General features: G+C 36.6%; 1 protein-coding gene across 7 annotated transcripts in view; it reads left to right on the top strand.

Moving 5' to 3' along the window:
- SOX6 (SRY-box transcription factor 6) overlaps positions 1-23,828 on the top strand; it is a 386,149-nt gene that overhangs the window by 358,008 nt on the left and 4,313 nt on the right. For 5 of the 7 annotated variants that reach the window (XM_032188152.1, XM_032188151.1, XM_032188153.1 and 2 more), the window contains 3 exons: positions 4,535-4,768; positions 7,544-7,760; positions 16,451-19,375. In XM_032188152.1, the coding sequence (XP_032044043.1) occupies positions 4,535-4,768; positions 7,544-7,760; positions 16,451-16,754 (755 nt within the window). In that variant the 3' untranslated portion in view covers positions 16,755-19,375. Of the gene's footprint in view, positions 1-4,534; positions 4,769-7,543; positions 7,761-16,450; positions 19,376-23,828 lie in introns of those variants that run through there. The other 2 variants (XM_032188150.1, XM_032188155.1) reach the window with 2 other exon arrangements.

The following is a 23,828-nucleotide window of genomic DNA, read 5'->3' on the forward strand; positions in this document are numbered from 1 at the left end:
TTAAGGTCAGGAAGGGGGACTGCCAACCCATGTTTTCATGCTTCCTGCTCTTATTGCATTTCCCTGTTTGTGAGTAACCCATCTCTAGTAGCAAAAGTGACTCTTAATTGCTTGTTCATTAGGTTTTGGTCTCTGCAATGCAAGCTGCTAGCAGTGCTAGTTTTATTACCGTATTCAGGGCCAGATATTCTGGAGATCATGATCAGTTCTTTCCAAAGTAGACAAAAATATCATCTCAGTCTAATGAATAACTGATGATATGAGCACTTCTGCTAACCAGTCACTTTGACACTAGAAACCTAAAAAGATTGTCTTTATTTCTATATATTCTATCTTGGTATATGTCTATGGAAGATGGTATGCAGTGTATTCTCTAGAGTAGCCAGAGATTCGTTATGTGAGGGGATTCAAAGGAAATGTGTTACTTCAAACATGAATCAATGGCCAGAGTGGGAAGAGTAATTAAGGAATAACAGAGGGACTGATAAAAATCTCTTTCTTTTTGCTGTCACTTCTTTTCTCATTCTTTCTTCATCTTTTTCTCAACCTTTTATGCTCCTCTGTGTCATGGATATTATTATCTGCACTCTGTTAACTTGTAAAGGCTGAATCTGATGTTTTGTTGTGGTAAATGATGTATAAAACGGAGAGTAAAATCCTGTTCTATTAAAGACAGTAGGATAAACCTTCATGTGGCCAAGATGAAACCTTCATGTGGCCATGTTCAGCGAACATGGTAGGAGATGGTGCCTGTCCTAAAATGCGTGTCATTGTAAAAGGTGAGAAACTTAGATAAATACAGGAATAAATAAATAAATAATGTAACAATTGTTACTGTACATTTCTTAACATTTCATTCATGTGAAAATGTTTATCTTTTTCTTGTGGATTATCAGATATTTTTCTCTTTCTGTAGCCCAGGAATTCCTCTTGCCTATGCATTGGAGAACAGTCAGTCTCTTTTGGAAGAAAAACATTGTTTGAAATTATTTTAATGAGGCTGTAACATTTTTAGATTCATTCTGTGCTGTTCTTTGACCTAGTGTTGTCCCTAGTCTGGAATCGTGTTCCCACAGGGCAGTTGATTGCCATATATCCACAAAAAGTGATAATTCTCCTCAAACTGTTTTTAGCTTTAAATCATTAAAGTTCTGACAAGTTGAGTAAATGCAAAGGAGCTAGGAAGTGAGGCAGTCTACACCCTCAGAAGCTAGAAGTGTCACTTTGAGGATAGCCCAAGCCTTTAGGCCAAAGTGTAGATTTCTTTGCCAACTAAGCCATTAGGGCAGCCAAAGCGTACTGCTTTTGCAACAAGTTTGAATCCGGACCAAAATCCTGACTCTGAAAACCAAACTCTCCTTCCACAACTGCAGTATGAACAGAGCATTAGTCTCCATAGAGAGATGATTACCACTGTTCTCCTCTCTTCTCACCCTTCATCAGTAGTATGCTTTTTGTTTTATCCATTATTTGGGGATTGTTCTTTATTAGATTTTCTGAAAACATTTTCAGAAAGAACAGATGTGAAACAACTAGTTCCTTGCAGTTGTATATGTCTTTTCTTCAAAAATTCCAGGCATCTGTGTCTCTGTCAGTACTATAACTATCACAATAAGAAAAAATCCTTACTTTGTAAAACCTGTTGAAATTGTTTATATAGGACGTGGTACTGTTTAAATATCTGAATGACAGGATGAAGTACTTAGGAACAGCCATGCAGTTTGAAAGCTTGTTCTTATGTGTTTCAACTTGCAAGAGCTCACTGAGCATATGTGCTTTTTATATCATTAGTGTTTCATTTCTGAGCTTAGAAGATACTGAGAATTTCTGGCTCCCCACGTAGAATCAAATGCTAACAAAAGTATTTTCTTATAATGCTTTGTATGCTGAATATAATTCTGTAGCTTTGAGATAGTTACAAGAACACAGAGATTATATTACTTTAGTTATTTGCAGAAATTCATTTTGCAGATGCTTTTGTGATGGCCTATGGGTCAACTTGCAAATATTCCCCCAGAGATCAAGCACAAAGAACATCAACTCATTGGCTGCTTTTTCAAATCCTTCAAGTATGGGCTTGCTTAAAGCAGATGCAGCCAAAGCTTCTTGGCCTTCTTGGGATGTTTGTAATTTATTACTTTAAGAATTGTTTTCTAACATAACCTTTCTCTGAAAATAGACTGCTTATATATTTTTTTTCCCCTTTCTAAATTATATCCAGTTTAACAATCCTGCCTATAATCTTGATACCAGCAAAAGTAGTCTTTGCCTGCCAAAACTGTTTGACAGGGCCAAGGACAAACTCCTTAGCCATAATGAATAAGTACCTTTCTGAAAGTAAGAGATCATCATACAGGTTCAAATATGTATTATTTTCTTTTCCGTGAGTAGAATAGCTGAATGTTTTCATCAAAAATATTATTCTTTTTTATTTTTTTAATTTGTTACCGACTTATTAATATTTTCACATACTAGTTAGAAATTTTGTGATATTCTTTAAAAAGATGGAATAACCATTATGTGCTACATTTTATCTTTCTCAGATTATGTAGCCATGTGTCTCAATAAATGTTTCAGTGCTGATTTACATGTTTATAATTTATTGTAGTTTCACAATAAGTATATCCTCTCTTAAAAGATGGTAGCTTTGATGTGCATGTTGCAAGCCTTCTGACAGCAATGAACAAAGCCTCATTAACCATACACACCCTAGGTACTGGTCCTACATGCAGATCTGAATCTTATGTCACTCAGCAAAACTACTATTCCTTTCTGCAGTAAAAACCTGACTGCAGTTGCAGTCTCCTGTAAGCACCAAACACCTGTTGCATGGTACTTTTCCTAAAATAGTATTAAAATAGTTTTGCATCTTCCATTTGCCACAAACCTTCCTTCTTTTACATGCATGCATGTTAGTATACAAATTGCCAAATTGGTGTCAGTTGTAAAGTAATGGCATTCGAGGCATCATAAATTACCGTAGTGATCCTCAGGAGAAGACACTGCTGTATACGAATGAGTGTTTTGCTCTCAGGGTAATGTATGTCTTCATCTGGCCCAGTAGTCAGCATATTGCCCTGTGTTGATGGATATAGTCAGCTTGAAACTGCACTACATTTCACTGCACAATAAACATGCCTGTCAACACCATATAAAGCAAAATGAATTTATCCTGTATGGTCAGTGCATTTTAAATGAAATTAATGTACTGTGGACCTGGTGGCAAAAAGGTAATGTATTAGTTATGCATCCTTTATTTTAGGACTTTTTTCATGTAAATGTGTTTCCTATACAGAATGTTTGAAATGGTGTATCTAATAAGGTAAAGTATTTTCATAGTAAATTAGGAAGCTTAGTTTTTGTACAATTAAAAACTTCAGAGTCAGTCACTGAAATTAGTAGATCTCCAGTGTGATCTCCAGACTTTTTTTGGTGAATGTGAAGTAAGTGTCTAGAGCAAGAATAGCTTACAAAAAAAAAGGAAGCCTATTACTGGAGAATTTTATTTTCGAGTAACATTCTTTTTTGAGGTATTTGATTATATGACCCGTTTGTTGAGGTGTAAGACTATGTATGTAACTTTCCCACTGTAAAGTCTTTTCGCCTTTCTTTTATAGCTAAGGCCAAGCCTTAAAAACATATCATCATGATTGCAAGTTTTTCTAGGAAAACTGTACCTTATCCAGGCTTAGTTAAGTTAGCTCTTTCTTCTACATTAACTGGTTCTACACCTCATCCTCAGCTCTGTGAACTCAAAACTCCCCATGAAGCTTTGCTGTCTATGGCTAAGCAGCAGGGCTGGATGCATTAAAAACAAACAAACAAAAACAACAACAACAAGTAGCATGTACAAGCTGAACTGAGGCTGGGCAATGACAGGACACTGTTGTACATTAAAGCATAACACCCTGGAGAAACTGGGGTGTTTGTCACCCATTCTTGAAGCTGCAGCATGCCGCACATGATGTACGTGTTGAAGGCAGGCAGTTTTACTACATATATCTGATTGACTGCTCAAATTCAACTAAAGGAGATGTTACTTTAAGACGTTCAGCTCCAAACATAATCAGACCCATGCAACTAGCAGCATGTACCTCACTGTACTATATAATTTATTTTATGAAATGTTTTGCATGTGCTTCGCTACTCAAGCAGAAGTCATTGTAAATGACTTGTGTGAACAGGTCTACATCAGCCTGGATTCTCAGGTGTAACTTTTATGTGAGTTTTGTTGAGTACTTGGAACATTTATGCTATGTTAAGATTCCAAACAGAAGCTTTTTCAAATCTTCATAACTGGAGAAATACCAGTGCAATTTGTTTTCTCATTCAGATGTTGATGGGTGAGTTTGACCAATAACAACCCAAATCACTGGACATCCTTTCTCTGTCTCTGTCTCTCTTTCTCTCTCATAGATCTGGCAGCAGAGAGAGAAAGAGAATGATGCTAAAATAAACAGCACTGAAAGCGCTTACGTAATCCACATAATAATGTTTTGCATCCATCTTGTTTCTTCCTGCCCTGACATTACAGGAAGTAAAGCAATGAATGGCTCTGCAGCTAAACTACAGCAGTATTATTGTTGGCCAACAGGAGGTGCCACTGTGGCTGAAGCTCGAGTCTACCGGGATTCACGGGGTCGAGCCAGTAGCGAACCGCACATCAAACGACCAATGAATGCTTTCATGGTTTGGGCAAAGGATGAGCGTCGAAAAATTCTCCAAGCTTTCCCTGACATGCACAACTCCAACATTAGCAAAATCCTAGGTAAGTGCAAGACAATGACCAAATCAAGACTGCAACTGAAACAAAATCAAGGAATGTTTAAAAGGCTACGTCACTGCAGAGGCAGTTGGCATGGGTTAGTTGTTTTTGGGATGTGAAAAGATGAGGTTGTTTAAGTCGGTGACACAGGCTAGTAACTTCCTTCTTGGATATGCAACTTCTCTAATTTTAGGACATGCTATGTCAGAAAGATGGTAACTGGAATCAAAATTACTGAAACTTATACAAATAAAAACTCATGAGTTGTTTTCATTCCTTTTATTTTCCTTTAAATAATTCTGTTTATTTTCAACAGCAGACTCACAATATAGGTTTTAGAATGAGCAACATTCATAAAGAATGTTTTGAGAAAACTGTTGCAAGCATATATCCCGATAAAATGTCTAACTGCAAGATCCCATTAGAAATCACCTGAACTACACATCACCTGAGTGCAGAATGGTACTTCCTGGAGAATTACTAGGGGAACAAAAAAAAAAAAAAAAAAAAAAAAAAGTACAAAATCATAATCAAAGGTTTATGTCAGACAGTGCAGTAGCAAGAAACCTGGCACAGTTCAAAAGATATGCAGTTGTATACCTTCTTGAATGCAAAATTATGTTTGATTCTGCCACGTTCCAAAAGCTAAGGATGCATTTGCATCATAAAACTAAAATATTGCTTTATTAAAAGACACCATAGTTAACATTTAATTTGTATAAATTGGGACAATCAGGGAGTAGACCATGGGTTATGTTTTGCCACTATAAATTGGCTCATTTTTGAGAGATTTTGATTTGCTTTTTGAGACCCCTCTAGAGAATTAGAAACATACGTGAGAATGAGTGGTGAAATGTTAAAACCTATATTTGCTTTCTGAGTCTTTGAAGTGGAAGACAGATGCTAAATGTAACTCATAATAAATAAAAGTAAAAATAAAGTTTCATCTGTAATCATTTTATTCTAAACTTTGAGTTCAAATACGTTCTTACTAAAGTTTGTTGCATTTATTCATTCAATCACAGGCAAGAATACATGCAAATAAATGTTAGTGTGCCCTAAAACTTCCAAAATCTTACGTGGTAGTTCTCATATTTTTGTCTACCATATTAGTAAGTTATATGAATAGCCTTTCAGTTTTTGTATAAAACCTGCACTGTTTCAGTGTTGGCAGCTGCAGGGAATCTATATTATTTGTGTGCATTCTGTGAAAAAACTATTAGGAGTATAGTAACCGTATTCATTAAAATGTAAACTTTCAGCATAAATATTTCAGAAGTGCCAGCAATTGAATGTTTGTTAACCATGGAATTAACCTGTCAGTATCTGCTCTGCCACAAATAAGTCTATGTCCATATAATATCTGTGCAACTTTTCCAGGACAATGAGAAAAGAGCCTGAAATATTAGAACTGACATAGAATATTGCTGGCTACGGATAATATTTATACAACTTTTCCATTTGTTGATGTATGAAAAATCTTGGTAAAAGAATAGCTTCCACCCACGTTTACCACAGCTGTAATCATTTTATCCATCTAAAAGACACCAAAAAGCTACTTTCTGAGTTTCTTATCCCCTGAAAAAAAAAAACAAAAAACAAAAAACAAAACAACAACAAAAAAACCCTTCTCTATTCAAGTGTTTAGATAGTTCCTTATAAACAATATGAGAGTTGTGAATACTTTTTCCTCTTCCTGTGTACATTGTATTAATTCTTTTACTTTTTTATTGGTACAGCTTTCAATGAAAGTTTACAGTACCTGAAGTGGGATAGAGAATTACAAATGTGCTTTCCTTTCTTTTTCTTTTTCTTTTCCCTTCTTTTTTTCTCCTCTCCTCTCCTCTCCTCTCCTCTCCTCTCCTCTCCTCTCCTCTCCTCTCCTCTCCTCTCCTCTCCTCTCCTCTCCTCTCCTCTCCTCTCCTCTCCTCTCCTCTCCTCTCCTCTCCTCTCCTCTCCTCTCCTCTCCTCTCCTCTCCTCTCCTCTCCTCTCCTCTCCTCTCCTCTCCTCTCCTCTCCTCTCCTCTCCTCTCCTCTCCTCTCCTCTCCTCTCCTCTCCTCTCCTCTCCTCTCCTCTCCTCTCCTAAGAAATTTAAATGCAACTTTCTCAGTACAGTGTTGTGCATTTACTACATGAGGTCAGAAGATAATGTACATAATAGGATTTTAAATATGTGAAGGTGCCAATATTATGCCAAGCTTGTATCAAAAGATTAGTAAATTTAAGACACCAGGGACACAAGAGATTTTTCATAATTATATTGAATCTATGAAGTTTTGATATTTTAGCCTGCTAATTAGTGAAATATTAGTATCTATTAGTAGGAGGATATAATCCCCATCTTCATAAAGCTATCAAAGATTTAACACTAAAAATATTGTTTTAAACCTTACTTAACCATTATATTGTATGTGCTAATACAAAGCTAAGAGCTATTCACAGATTAATGCTCATATTATTAAAGAAATAAATAATGAAGTCTGTTTTGTTGCATGAGGCTGAGATTTTGATATGTAACTATTGATTTTAAGTACATCTATTTAATAGAGAGAGATTTACATACATTAGGCTTGCAGCAATATCTGAAAGTCAAGGCTCTTTTAAGATGTCTCAAGTTGTACATCCAAATACAAGTGCTGGCTGATGTAAATTCAAATCAGCTTATTTAATTAACTTGTTTAAAATTTGTTTATTATGGCAAGAAGGTGTGTTGAAATGCATGTATGTAAAACCAAACCTGTTTCACTTGAGCACTCACTGATGGTTTGTATTAATAGGATCTCGCTGGAAGTCCATGTCAAATCAAGAGAAACAACCTTATTACGAGGAGCAGGCACGGCTAAGTAAAATCCACCTAGAAAAGTATCCTAATTACAAATACAAACCTCGACCAAAACGTACCTGCATTGTTGATGGAAAGAAATTGCGTATTGGTGAATACAAACAACTGATGAGGTCTCGAAGACAGGAGATGAGGCAGTTTTTTACCGTAGGGTGAGTACTATTGTTCTAATTGTTTTCAGTGCACCACAAAGAAAGACCAGGCTCTTTGAAAACAAATTGACTTATCTATTAAAGTCACTTACCAATGGCATTTAGAAGGTAAGGATCTAAATCTATAAAATCTTATTAAAAACATAAGATATATCACAGAGGATGGAACTATCAGCTGACCACTGAATGCTGATTTTGAGACTATGTAATTCTTCAAAGTCAAAAGAAGTTGTTTCCCATTAGCCTGAAAGGTCTGAATCATGTTTCTTGTAAGCTAGTGGTATGCTATTCCATTCTGGGTTAGTAATGAGCATTTCCTAAATTAAGACAAGAGCAAAAAGGAAACCACAAAAAATTATTCCAGTGTAGAATAAGGAGTCAGAAGAGGTGGAAAATGGTAAAAGGTACAGAAGTAATAATGGTCAGATTAGGAACACACATGATATCGTTACATAAAGGTATGAGGATTTTTGTTACATATAGGACTGTGGCAAACGATCTTTTTTAAAAACACATTGTTTAGGATGAGTGTTTCAAGTAGTGCATAGATTGACTGGATAGGTATACAACATGGAAAATATAGCTCAGAAAGATCCTGTGTGTTTTTTAACAGTATTAACTCTATTCTTCAGGAGAGAAGGCAGAACTCTTTCATAAGGCAGACTACAGGTAGCAAAAGTCTAGTGAAACAACTGCACCGTAACTGATTTCTCTCTTTTTTTTTTTTTTTTTTTTTTTTTTTTTTTTGTGTGTGTGTGTGTGTTTTTTTTGTTTTGTTTTAATGAATTCATCTGTGATGCTCAACGCTCTAACAATGTTTCTGGTGGTTTACAGAGAGTCTAAAAGCTGTCTCCACTGCCAGACCTTCCAAATTCACAATGTTCTGCTTATTTCTCTAATCACAATACTCTCCTTTTGTTGGGTACTTTACTACCAGATAATTGACCTTGACGTCGATTATGTGCCCTCACTTTTGGCTTGGGATGCAGAACTCCTGTTGCAGTCAATTATTTTGTGGTACAGCCTGCAACAATGTGGGCTCTTTCTTCAATCAGTAAATAGAAGTGTTTTTGATATATTGAAATAACCTTCCAGTCTACAATTTTAACATTGTTTTTTGTTCTTTGCTCTAAGGGAAATTGTTGACTAATAGGCTTCCATCAAAATTGTACTTAGAACCCTAAATAGAAATCTGAATTTATACAGAACATAACAAATTATATTCAGATTGAAGAAATGAAACACTAGTTTATGTCTTCTAAAGCAGATTGACAGACCAAGTCATATCTGTACAAGAAATGCAAAAGAAATGCCAAAACAGCAGTCTGGAAAAACTGAGAATTGTTTGCTAATTCAAAACAGTATTAAGTAGTACCATTTCATATATCAGGACTGATGGCTAATATGGAGGTGAGTGTGGAGGACAGATTCAATAAAGTTCTAAAGCAAGTCCCTACACAAGAGTGATACTGTGAATTTTCAAAAACAAAAACAAAACAAAACTAACAAAACAAACAAACAAACATAATAAAATCTAATGAAAACAAAACTGCTGGTGCAACCAGAATTTAACATCTTCCTTATATATCAAAATCTTTGCACGCGTACTGTGTTGCAAAGGACTATACTGGAAACAATGTTTTTTAGATTTGAAAGTAATGATAAAAGGTGTTTGAAGTCTACTGGATGTGTTTGATAAAGGTGAAATGAGATCCATGTTGCAGTTCAGAATAGATATAAATTTTGATAGTGGGAAAACACACTATGATTTCTAGAAATATTTTCATGCTTTTGTGTGACTTCTCACTATCACCCAAAATTTCTTTTTACCTTAAAGAAACAAATTAAAACAAAGTTATTGGAAGATTTGCTTTTTGAACTGAAACATAAAACTTATATGTCATCATTTATTTCAGAATAGTTCACTGAATACTAAGAAGTAGCATTTCATCTGAAGCAGATTAAGTGAAATAAAGTAATTGGGCCTATCAACTTCTTAAACTTACTTTTTCTTGTGTTTACCTTTATATATCACATAAAGCATCAGTTGGAATAGTTTTCCTAGCTGACCTTGTGCACCCATCATTTTTCCACTCTTTTGATGGAACAAACAACATAAACCTTCCTTCAGAACTGTAGCTGTGGGAGCTGAGATGCAGTTTCCTTTTCAGAATGAAATGGGAGACAAATATGTTTTTTAGGATTGAATATACTTTACATTTACAGGAAATATTTCAGCATACAATAGAGAATAAAAGTATGAAATAGACTGTAATGAAATGTGCCAAGTGCTTCATGCTACTTGAAGTCCTACTAGCCTGCCTGCCTGCCTGCCTGCCTGCCTTCCTTCCTTCCTTCCTTCCTTCCTTCCTTCCTTCCTTCTCTCTTTCTTTTTCTCTTTCTTTCTAGAACATATTGATTAAGGTGGGAGTGGGTATGCTAAAATGGCAAAAACTTATCCTCACAGAATAAAAAACAGGTCAGATGTGAAGAGAAAGATAGAAAGACAGACAGGTATCTAGAGGAATCTACAAATAGCAACAAAAAGTATTTTTTCTTATTTGTGTTTGGTGCTCTCTTACACCAAATGTACATATACTGCTGTAGTAATCCAGTAAGGGCTAATTTCTATCAGATCCCTATGGTTGAACCATTGGCTAGCATACAATAATCCTCCCATGTGTATAATTAATACACCCCCACAAACAAACAAGAAAAGAGTTTTATGCTGCTTAAACTTTTAAGATGCAAAAAGCTCATGCTGCTGACTTCAGTGAGCCACATTCTTTGATAAATATTTGTAAGACGCAGAAAAATTGTTTAGTGATTCTCAGTATACAAAGCAGATAAACTTTAAAATAAAGTAGAGAAATAAGGTAATGAATGGCAAGGCTCTGGTCACATTTTTTTGAATAAAAACTTCCAGAGAATTGAGTGAGAGTGGAGATTTCTTGGAATAAATTGGGCGGGAAATTCATGCTTTGGAGACAGACCAGCAAAACTCTATGTGCTGTCAAATATTTTAAGTAACGGAGAGGAATTGAACACGTGCATAGGCCTTCTATTGCATCCTTATATTAACATTTTTTTTTCCAAATTAGGAAGACAATAAACTTAAATAATTCATATTTATGTGACTTACAATTTATGTTCCACTGTAATTTTTCTAACACATAATTAAATGTAAAGAAATGGAACATATATAAGCCTTAAATTCAGACATTTTAAGTCAAGAGTTTGTCTTTTGTTGCCTTGTCTTATGAAAAATAATTAATTTCTCAGTCATTTTTAATCTAGTTCACTTTAAATAGGAGTACATGATATATGCATTTCTCTGCAAAATGATGTAAGCAATAACATTTTTGTGTTTTACCAGTGTAAGATGTTTAGAATAAAGCCTTTATAGTGTTTATAACTACTGTACACATATGTAGTCTGAATGTTGCTAGACTACAGTTTTGAATAAAGCTGTAATATTATATTCCTGTAGCTTGAACTTAAAGTAAGTACACAATGGGTACTTTTGTGAGATTTACTGTTATTTCATTCCTTACGGAGATGTAAGTTTCAAGGTTGTGTAGCATAGAAGCATTTTCTTTAATGCAATTGATTTTGCTTCAGTCATTTAAACAGCTGTCAGAAAATAGTTGGGAAGGGATCAGAAAATGATGGTAATTTGCCAATTTAAATGTTTAGCTAGTGTTGCAAAATTCAAAAGCAGAATTTTCTCTTAATGCCACAAACTTGTGAGCAGGTCAATTGATCCAAAAATTTTCATGTTACCTTCTCTCTTACATTTACCTAACTATTTTGGGCCAGATCCTTTTTATCTGGGGCCAGATCTATGGCCCCAGACTGGATGGACATGTTAGATGGACACGTCTCTCTGCTGGCAGAGCAGAGAGGCAGGAGACCTGTAGTAATTGGCCATCAGAGGATTTCCTTCGCAAAGAGGAGATGATGGAGACAGGAGTGGTTTGAAGCCAGGGTATGTAGCCATACATCACCATTGCTCACAGATCTGAAGAGATAGGAAGATTACTGTTGGGTTTTGGAAATCTCAGCCGGGCAGAAAAAAATCCTTGAGTGGACACTGTAACAATGTGCAACTGAGCTGAGCTGTAACCTGTAGCTCTCAGTAAAGCTTGTTTTTATGTCCTCTCTCCAAGATCCTCTGAAAGACAAAACTCCACCTAGATTCAAGGATTAAACATGTGGAATTTAATGTTATTAAATATACAACAAAAGTGAATGTCTTTAAGAACTACAAATAATAAAAAAAAAAAGGCCAGAGTAATAAATTAGAAACTCCAACTCTCCTTTTCAAGAACGAGCATGGTTAGACTAAAAATATATGCTCTTTGACTTCTGTGCCCTGACAAACCCTGTAGAACTTAATTAACTAAAAAAATGACAACACTCATCTCTAGTAACATATATAATCCATATAGTTTCTTGTATCTTAATTATGGCTTTCTGGGATGTAATGCAGTGACTTAAGCAGAATTTACAGTGACAACGTGATCACCCCTAAATGATAAAGGCTCAAGTTAGAGGTAGGTGCCCAGTTACTGGGCATGTACGGTAGCCCATGGTTAAGTGCTCGCAAATGTTCACTAGCAAGTGAGTTCAAGTTTGAGATACTTCCCATTTAGGTGGTACAGTTAACACTTGTTTACAGTTCTATAGTGAGATAGAATAATTTCAAGTTCACAGTTATTACCCACTCCACAGCAGGCATGCATACCACATTTGATTTTTGTTTAACATGCTAAAAAGAGCTGTGTTGATGAATGACAAATTCAGTACGCCTTCAACTTTCCTGTTATACCAATCAAGTTCTCTACCAGTTAGATTCACTCTATCATTTGTCATATATTTAGTGCAGTCTTAATTAAAAGGCAGCTCTGTAAATTCTGTTTCATTATGCTAAGATGACCTGCTCCCTTTGAACTTTGAAATAGGTCATACTTAGACAAATGTACCCCATCCCATTGAAATGTGGATATGCAAAAAAAGTTTTTCTCACTAGATAAACGTTTATAACTTGATAAACATTGATAAGGAATATATGAATTTCCTCACTTAGTGTAAAGCTTGATTCTGACAACTTATGTATATAAAGACAGTTCACAACCCTGTCCTAAACATTTTTTTTTTTCCTTCTTACTGCTTATAAAAAGACACAGAGTTTCTAGGTTGGAAGAGACCTCAAGGTCATCGAGTCCAACCTCTGACCTAACACTAACAGTCCCCACTAAACCATTTCCCTAAGCTCTACATCTAAACGTCTTTTGAAGACTTCCAGGGATGGTGACTCCACCACTTCCCTGGGCAGCCTGTTCCAGTGCCTCACAACCCTTTCAGTGAAGAAGTTCTTCCTAACATCTAACCTAAAACTCCCCTGGCTCAACTTAAGCCCATTCCCCCTCGTCCTGTCACCAGGCACGTGGGAGAACAGACCAACCCCCACCTCGCTACAGCCTCCCTTGAGGTACCCATAGAGAGCGATAAGGTCGCCCCTGAGCCTCCTCTTCTCCAGGCTGAACAAGCCCAGCTCCCTCAGCCGCTCCTCGTAGGACTTGTTCTCCAGGCCCCTCACCAGCTTCGTCGCCCTTCTCTGGACCCGCTCAAGCACCTCCATGTCCTTCTTGTAGCGAGGGGCCCAAAACTGAACACAGTACTCCAGGTGCGGCCTCACCAGAGCCGAGTACAGGGGGACGATCACCTCCCTAGCCCTGCTGGTCACACTGTTCCTGATACAAGCCAGGATGCCGTTGGCCTTCTTGGCCACCTGAGCACACTGCTGGCTCATATTCAGCTGACTATCCACCATCACTCCCAGGTCCTTCTCTGCCTGGCAGCTTTCCAACCATTCCTCTCCCAGCCTGTAGCTCTGCTTGGGGTTATTGCGCCCCAGGTGCAGGACCCGGCACTTGGCCTTGTTGAACTTCATGCAGTTGACCTCAGCCCATCGGTGCAGCCTATCCAGATCCTCCTGCAGAGCCTTCCTACCCTCAAGCAGATCGACACACGCACCTAACTTGGTGTCATCTGCGAACTTACTGAGGGTGCACTCGATGCCCTCGTCCAGATCATCGATGAAAAAGACATTCTATTAAAAAAAAAAAAAAGGGGGGGGGGTGGACTTGTTTAATAGGGGGGAGGGGAACTAGGGTTCTGATCCATAGTATATGTATATCATCTATAACAGATATCAGTATATCATCTATAACAAAAGAGCAGCTTGCACTCGATCATTCTTGAGTATATTCTACATCTCTAATCCGAAGTGTTGTAAAACCAACTTTTCTCAAAACATCTTTTAGCATTGATCCTGTGGTGTTCTTTGATGAACACCTAAGGATTTCTTCTTTTGCAAATGTGTCTATTCTAAGAAATATCAAAACAACTAGCATTTGTTGGACAGACAGATTGAAGAAAATTAAGTGTATATGGCTCAGTGACAAATATGTAGAATTTTTCTGTTACTATGTGTGGTTTCTTTTTCCTTTGCTTTGTGGAAACAGTCACTAATGTGAAAAATTTCTGGGTCTCAAAGTTTGTGGAGGTACCTGTAGGTTTTTAACAGTAGTAGTTTATATGCCTGACAACGTGCAATCTTAAAACAGAAATGTTCCCATGTGAGGTAGGTGTTCAGTTTTATGGATAAAGTTTTGAAAGATGTTTGCAGCAAATCACTTGCAAGCAAACGCATTGGCTGAAAATTGTTTTCACAGAACATTTATCAGACCATTTAAAAAGTGAAAATTTAGTGAAAAATCCCTAGCTGTTTGTAAATCATCTGCAAATCATCATTTGCAAACAGGAGTATAATGACTGTGTCAAATGAATTACCACGATGTTTTTGCTCACTGCTAGCCAGGTGTACCATACTTATACAACAGATGTTTGAATTTCTCAAGCTGTGCAGAGGCTTTAAGAGGCAGGCTAGCAGTAGCAGCAATGAAGGTAGTACATAATGCTATTTGAATATTCTCTTAAACAAACTGTTCGTGATTTGACTGTCTCTATTGGTTTCTAAACTTTGGTTTCCCAGTAACTCTGTGATATTTATCAAAACTGAAATTTGGTCAATGAATGATAAAGACCTAACATTTAGGGTTTTGTAAATAAAATGTATATTATTTGTGTCTTGATTTAGCTATTGATTAAGGATTTGTGAGAGGCTGGTTTATGCAAAGCGTATTTTTATCTCCTTTTGAATTTTAGCATGGAGTAACACAGTGATCAAGAAGCAAGCGATTTGTTAGACTATTCTAACACATCTGATGCTGTTTCTCTTGATGAAATTGTAAAATACAGAGATCTCTAATATTTGGTCAATATTGCTCTAAAGAAGGTTGGGAGACATTGAAATATAAGATGAAAATAGACATGTATGTCCAATAATCAGTCAATAGTAAAACAGAAATTTCCAGAGCACTGGAGTATTTCTGGTACTGGAATTTGTCATATCTAAAGTATGACATTGATTCTCTTCCTCTGGACAAGTTACATTCCTTCTTTTTCTCTCACCTTTACTCAAGGTAATGGTCCAAAAATAACAAGAGAATACTTGGAGGTGTCTTTTAAAATAGGAACTGTGTTATTAATTAATCCAGATGTAAAAAGTCGATTTAATTAATTCGTGGCCAATAAAGGCTTGACCATATAAGGAGTTCAGCAACCTGACCTTTACTCAGCAAAGCAGTTGAATATATGTACATCAGTGTAAAAAGAGACATTGCATCATTTTTAACAGTTGAACTATGTACATGCTATAATCAAGCTTCTGTTGAATTGCTTGACTGTCAGTCAAATCTAGCCTGTTCTAGTCAAATCGTGGTATGGATCCAGCACGTTAAAAACATTACAGACAGACAAACAAACAAACAAAAAAGAACATTATATGGTACAAAGTTCTACATCAGCAGCTAAGATGTACCAAAAGCAGAGGCAGTGCACCCTTAATTGAGTGAAAGTTAATTAGATCTGCCATGGGATCCTCAGGAATGTTTTGGTTTCTGCAGACTGTTAATTACCATACAAAAAAGAGCACTTGTTCTTTTTCTGAAGTACCTGGCTTCAAAAACTCAGTCCCAAATCCCAAAGAACAAATGTCATTCTGATCATGGATTTGAATAAAAATCAAAAGCCAGAAATAAAATATCAAAAGTATTTCTAAGTGATGTAGGAGTCTATCTAGCACTTAAATAGTAAATTACATCCTTACAGATAGATAGACAATGTTACTTAGTCACCTGTGTGCCATTTAGGCACTTACAAATAATCTAAGGTCCCATCATAACAGACACAAAACAAAAGCTCTTGTCAGGAGTTTGGAGGATGTAGATTTTGGATGCCAGATGTTTGTTGCAGCAGTTAGGTATCACACGGGCATCAAAAGTCTTTTGAGGATCTCTGTCCAAGTGCTACTTTGCAGTATGGTTTAAATAAACACACAAAATACATGAACAAATCAAATTCTGGTAGTTACTAAACAGTTTACTCTCCAGTTGCACCTGGGGGGAGCTCAGGTGAACCAATACCATACAGGACCAGACTGTGAACCCCAGAGGAATGCATGCAGCCCTTGTAGGAAACCACCTGCTTTGAGTTGGACTTGCAAAAAGGCATCCCTCCTCCAAACAGAGGTAATCACGTTCCCATCTTGCTTTTCCTTCCAGACAACAACCTCAAATTCCAATCACCACGGGAACGGGGGTTGTCTATCCTGGTGCTATTACCATGGCAACTACCACACCATCACCTCAGATGACATCGGATTGCTCGAGCACCTCTGCCAGCCCTGAGCCCAGCATCCCCGTCATTCAGAGCACTTATGGTATGAAGACGGACAGCGGAAGCCTTGCTGGAAATGAAATGATAAATGGAGAGGATGAAATAGAAATGTACGAGGACTATGAGGATGATCCCAAATCAGACTATAGTAGCGAAAATGAAGCCCATGAGGCAGTCAGTGCCAACTGAGGAGTGTTCACAGAATTAAAGTACTCAGACTCACTTGGGTTTTTTTTTGGAAATTTTTTTTTTTTTGAACAAAAAGTTCTTAAAGAGCCTGCATGCATGTGTGGCTCCTACAGTTACATCAGCAGAATGGTCTTAAATGTTTCTTAACGTGTGAGACAGATTGTTTCCCTAATTTTTCATGAACTTTTTTGTTTTGTTTTGTTTTTGTTTTATTTTTTTTTTAATTTAGATGAAGACATATATTAAATATCAGACATCAGGACTTGAAAAGTTATATGAATCGATAGCTGTCTTACAAGTCTTACCTTTTGTCTTTTACCTTTTGGATGCTGATAAAGGTTTAAGTTACTGTTTTAGATGGGGGTTATACATTCTCACTCAGGTATGCTGTGCCAGCCTACAGGTTGTGAATGTGTTTTTATTCTGGATTATTTTAGAAAACAAAATTGCAGTTTTCATATTGTGAAACAGAACAAGTCCGCAAGTGTGCACATCTGTGCATCATAGCTCATCTTTAAAAAATCGTCTCTGAATTCCATTTTTTTCCATATGTATAGCTGAACTTCTGATGTGCCAAACTTTTCATAACTTTTGAATCTTAACATTTAAAAAAAAAGTCTTAAAGGAGACACTGTAAAGTCTTAGACAATCCTTTGGCATCTTAAAAATATATATATATAAAACCTAATTTTTTTTTCCAGAAAATGGTAAAGTACTCAGGAATCTGGAGACAGGATATTCTTAAGTAGTGAACATGGTTGCCATAGTGCATGTGCCCAATTGCTTTTGCCTCTTGATGCCATTAGTGTGAAATTTTAAGTAAGCACAAAAGAGCGATCACCAGCTATGGACAGGCCTGTCTTAGCAGTGTGAGGCCACCTCTGACTACATTCTTTACCCCTTTGCTTTTAACCCTTGCATTCAGTCTTAACACATTTTCTCTTAAATAATTTATTCATTCCAGAATGTCAAGGGTCCAAATACTTAATATTTATTTTTAAAAGTACTGTTGGTGGCATTACACTTGAAATTCCTTATTAATACTTTTAAGAGTGCTTTCTTTCTCTTCCCCTAAATTACACAGGTATATGAAAATAAAAGTGCACCTGCTACTAAAATGAACATGACATTTATGAATGAGATATTCAGTTGTTTCCATAACACTATATGTTCAAGGAGCACTTGTAAACACTCAGCCTTTTATAATGCAAAATAGAGTACTTATATATGTACATACAGTACAAATACTCCTAAACTTTGTGTTTATAGTTATAAACCTCTATACTTAGAAGGACAGCAAAGGCATATGTAAAATCCAAATTGCACGTAGAGTCCACCATGATGAATTTTTCGGGCCTGTAGAATCCTGCAGTGAATCATGGCTCCATATCTCACGTTCCTATTGTCACCTGAAGGAACTATCTGCTACCTTGAGTATTTATGCAGTGATTTATATGTGAGACTCCTAGTGGGAGGGAAAAGCCACAAAAATATCTGGTTTGCAAAGCTGCACATAAGGTGCATCAAAAATATTTATTAAATATTAGTCATGTGGAAATGCGAGCCAGATCTTATTGCACGTTTCTCAAGTGTTTTGGGATCTTTGGATGTAAGGTGCTACACAAACTAAATGTTTTAAAATTTGTATTACTACTGGAAACAATGCAATTGCTAGGGAAAATTCTGGGAAATGTACAGGAGAGAGATTGAAAGGCTGAGAGTTTGTTAATGTTCAGAAATGTCTAAGAAATCGCCTTTATTTTTTTCCCTCACATTTTGCTCATGTTCATAAATACACCACTGTATGTAATATGCAGAGTGGGCCTAGTGAATACATGTGCTAAAACTCCTCATCTCCCTCAGCTTTTAGTTTGAATTGGATATGTTCAGCAGGTCAATGATAAATTCAGACTCAGGCTGAGAGGTATGAGTGGGCCTAGAGCAGCTCTTCTTGAAATATGTGGGAATCTTCCCACAGAGCCAAACGGGCTTCGTTTAAGGCCCAGACAATGAAGGAAGTAATGCTGGTCATCCTCATGCTGTTGTACTATCTTGCAGAAGTTCATGTGAGGTGCAAAGAGAAGATGCTGTATCGGGAGCTGTCAGTTTCTTCATAGCCCCAGTAATACCTCTTAGAGCAGAGCGAGCCATTGTTGCCCCTGCAGAGATCACATTTAGATGTGCGAAAAGAACCCCCAAAACAAAGAAGATTGTTCAGTTTACAGAACAATTTATAAAGATAATGACATAGAAACACAATGGTCAGATTCTCTGACCATTTTGTAATTTGGAGCAAGATGCTATATTTTAAATATTTATTTAAATGTGTTCTGAGTCCATGTCTAACAAGCAATAAACTGGTCTAGCCAAGACTTTAAAGGCATATGCTGTGTCGTTAGCTGGTGAGCGCCCTCTTTAAGCTGGCTAAGGTACTGATAGAAAGTGTTTTTTGTTCTTACAGTTGCTTGGTAATTTGAACTGTTTCTAATACATTCAGCTCAGATTGGGGGGAGGGTATCATTATTTCCTTAAAAAGAAAAAAAAAAAAAGGCTATTTATTAATGTCTTACATAATTCTTCTGTTAGAAGTATCTCTCCCTCCCCCCATGTCACTTTTTCTCTCCTGCTCTTTTTTTTTTTTTTTTTTTGGTTTTGTTGCATCGGTAGAATGCTGTATTGCTAGCATTGTATTTTATGTAATTATTTTTTTGCACAAAGGCAAACATTTAGATTAGTTGGTTAATTTTTTTAAATTTTATGACCATGCCAAAATAATATTCTGCAGGCTTGTGGAGAACAAAGGACTGTTCTTTAGGACTGAAACTTGATTTTGCTTGTAGTACAAAAAAACACACACTCACAGATGTTGTTTCGTAAGTGTTATAAGCACTGGATATAAATGGTATTTTTTATCACTTCTGACTAATGTGAAACTGTTGTACGAAAACTACATGAACAAAAGTCATCTGTTTCGACTCGTGTGGGCCTGCCTCACAGTTGCCGGATTTGAGTCATTTTTTATGTCTTGTTATTTCATTTATTTATGCAAAATACATGTATGTATGAACACTTTGTTTTAGCTCCAGCCCTGCCTCAGTGCTGATGCTCTCTATGTTAAAGCCACATTCTCGAAAATGACTGGCTGTTCAGGAATCGCCAGCTGGTAAAATTGCATTTATTGGCTGGGGAAGTGGGAGGAACATATTTGAATCTGAATTGTGCATATGAGCATTTTATTCTATTTATTAGCCGACATTGGCTCTAAAATGTCAGTAGAAATCAAGGAAGGACAATCATAAGGATAAAAAACACCATTTTTACTTTATTAATCGGAGCTCAAAACAAAGTTTTTGATGAAATTACCATCTCATTTTAGAATTTTTTTAAATTGTGTAAATATAACATAGGAAATAGAATTTTATTTTTTGTTCATGGATACTTAGTGAAGTATAAGTTATGTATTTACTTTTGTTCTATATCAGTGTATGTTGGTCCATATTAAATGCTGACAAGTCACTGTACCTCATGTAGATGCTGAATTTCCACCCGCAGTGTGAGCGCAGTATTGTGGACCTGTAGCTGGGACAGCAAGTTGCCTCACTTGTGCTCTCACTGTTTTTTGATAGCATATCCCACAAACACAGAATACTTTTTCCTTTCTTAGAAAGTTGATACATTAAACATGCCAAGTTTCTGATACAGCTGATAGGAAACAACAGTTTGTTTTCTGAATCCAAGTAAAACTGATTTAATATTTTAATTCTTAACAAGAATGGCATTTGAAAGTCAAAAGCATATTCCTGGAAAGATTGTCATGACTAAGATGGTCCTTGCAATGCAATCAAGACTTTGTAATATCAAACCTTTATTTTCTACGTTAATTAAATCATACTACTGTCATATTAGGCTATAATACTGGGCAAAAAAGTTCCCACGAAATACAAAGAGGACATATAGAGTTGCTTTTTAACTGTTGTGTTTGAGCCCCCCTTAGTAAGACTGACTGAAAAAAACACCAACTCCATTCAGGTAATGCAAAAATATAGTAATACTATTTTCTCTGTGAACAAACAGTTTATTTAATTAACAATATATAGTCTTTTTGGAAAATTAGCAAATATTTTCAAGAGAAGTACACTCCTGAAATAGTCTGATACCAGCTAGAGTAGTTCACTTCATGTTTGATAAAAACAGGGCTCAGGTTTATGTGGAGACATGACTCAGATGACATGGCCCAGTTCTGGTCGGCACGTGTGCTTGGGCGTCACCATTTAGTTTGTGCAACTGCCTGCTGGGAATACACAGGATCACAAAGTGCTCCTAAATCAGTGTACTCAGGTGCAGCGTGAGGCAGGGGGAGGGCAAAAATGGGATTGCTCCAGGTTGGGAACGCAAAGCAAACAACGGCATTGCAAAGTGTACAGCAGTCAGCTGAGGACAGTTACTGCTCCGAGCATAAACACAACCACCTCCCAGTGCCATCTGAACCATGGTCCTCTCGTGGGGTTGGCTTTCCGGATTCAGTTTTTGGTCATATCAATGAAGTGGCATTTCAAAAATCGTTTCCTAGCAAAACATACTATGGGATTAACGCTCCCACCCTCCCCCAGCAAAACACTTACCTACCTGATCGCTTTTAAGCACGTTAGTACTTCTGTGGTGGTCACGAGGACCAGTAAAGTGTTGGTGTTCAGCGGGGTAATCTTTGCTGAACTGGTCCACAGTGCGAACAACTGCGCCGGAGATGCGGCCAGCAGGACGTATGATAAGAGTTCTTCATGTTTTTATGAGACGCTGATGAATGGGCTTGGACCCTCTGAGTTTTGCATGCTTTTTTAAGATTCAAGTTGGCACTTAAGCATGTTCTTTTAAAAGAATAATGTTATATGACCTCATCTGATCTTTTAGAAAACACTTAACTTTTTTGCTTTAAAAAACAACTTCCCCCAAACCAATTTTTAAATAACCCATTAACATATGTGATTTTTTCTCAAATCAAACTACATTTTTGATATACTGTAATGTACTACTACAGAAGGAAAAAAAAGATATATGTTTATGCAAATACATTTCATTTTAATCCATCGCCCTTTTTTAAGTACCAGATTTGTTGGAAATAGTGACAAAGAAGTATTCTGAGATTTCACACGCTGGGTAAAAAGGGGGTGGGGTGGGGTGAACCAGGCTAAAGGAAAACTTATCAAATTGGTATTTATGGCAATATGAAAGCTATAAAGCAACTTAGTGACATGGCTTGCTTTGTAATTTCCGCTTTCTAAAAACCACAAGTGAGGTCCTTGGTGCTCTTGGAGTATGGGGAATGTGCAAATATTTAACTGTTTGTATGCTGCACATTGCAGACCTGCTAGTGTGCATTCTCCGTTTGTCTTCCTTTGTCATTTGTTTTTTGCTTTCTAGAAAGCAACGTTTTTTTTTCTTGTACCCTTCTTCAGCTTGTAGCAAACTAGAATGCTTAGCATTTATGTTCATTCATTATTGTATTTCCCATGTACAAATTTTTTTATTACATTAAGACAAGCTTATAAGCTGTTACTACATAACTTATCTTACTGTAACTCTTATTTCCTGACATTGTAATTTGTTTGTGATGTATATTGTGAGATTGTACTCTATGTTAATTTAATCAGCACAATTCACTGACATGCTGGACTGACATGCTAGCTGCTGTTTCAAATTGTAAAGTTTGTGTAGAGCTGTTGGGACAACTGAGACTCTCTTGTCAAGGTACTATGCTTTGATTCCTATAGCAACACTGTGGGTGCAGCTCTTGATGGTGAGGGCTGCTTGTTGGGCACCCACTGGCTAATTTAACAGGCAGGTTTTCTTTGTAGAAATTCTATATACAATGCAGGTACCTACCTGGGCCCATGGCCGGTAATTATTTGGGCGTGTAGAGGAAAAACTAGTGTCTATTGCTGCTTTGAATATGTTTTAAAGTCTGAAAATGTAAATAGTTTATCAAAAAAATCTTGTACAGTCCAGTGTAAAGTTTTTAAATGAACTTAAAAGGTTGCCATCACATCTCACACTCTCCTCTAGATACAGGAAGAAAAAAAAATGAGAAAGAAAAAAAGTTTGCTAAGGATATTGAGTGAAAAAAAAATCTGTTCTCAGCAACAACAAAAAAGAGAATAGTTATTCTTAGCTCTGCTTCATTGCATAAACAGACTTCTTGAATTTTGTTGTGCAGTATTGACGTGAGGTAAATTAAATATTAAATAATCTTTCAGTGGTACTTTTAAAAGTCTTCTCCTCCTCTGCCTCAGTTATTAATGGAAAAGACAAAATTGAAAGACACTGTCCATATACAGTATGTTCTGGTGTACGTTGGCACCTTACCTACATGTTTCGGGTGGGGGGGATATTTTTTTTTTTTTTTTTTTTTTTTTTGCACAAGGTGCTTTCCTGATATGTTAAACATGTCATCTTTGGGTGATTCAGTATATGCCATGACAGGGGTTTAGACCCCTCAGGGGAGTGTCTATAAGACTGCCTATTTATGCTCATTTACCTCAAGACTGTCCTCTCTACCCTTAATCTATTCACCATCACTCCATCTTTTGTACTGCTGTTGACACTTACAAATTAAAGATAAATTTTGTTTTATGAGATGTGTGTGTGACTTCTTCTATGCATCCTTTATTGTTCCCTTGATGTTCGCATTAAAGATTGACTATGATGAGCTGATGGAAAGGAAAATGCAACTAGGCCCATTCAGCTGGTCTCCTTTAAGTTCAGCAACTGGAATCTTTCAGCTCTTAGGTTTTCCCCATGCCTTTATATTCTACAAAGGCATTTATCAGCCTCTGACATCCATTAACACCATATGCTGTGAAAGACATGCATGATAACCAACTTAATTTGATGATATTCACTGGGCACCACTGGTTTTGTAAGCAGAAAGTGCTGTTGGTAGCAACATAATCTCAGTAGGATTTTTATTGAGTAGAAATGAGACAAAACTGTTCTCATGTTCCTTCTTTCTTTGCCTTCCCTTTTTCCCCCGCGTATAACATTAAACAAACTAACCAAACTTGACAACAAAAAAACCCT

The sequence above is a fragment of the Aythya fuligula genome, chromosome 5, assembly GCF_009819795.1.
Source record: "Aythya fuligula isolate bAytFul2 chromosome 5, bAytFul2.pri, whole genome shotgun sequence".
NCBI classification, from domain to species: domain Eukaryota; kingdom Metazoa; phylum Chordata; class Aves; order Anseriformes; family Anatidae; genus Aythya; species Aythya fuligula.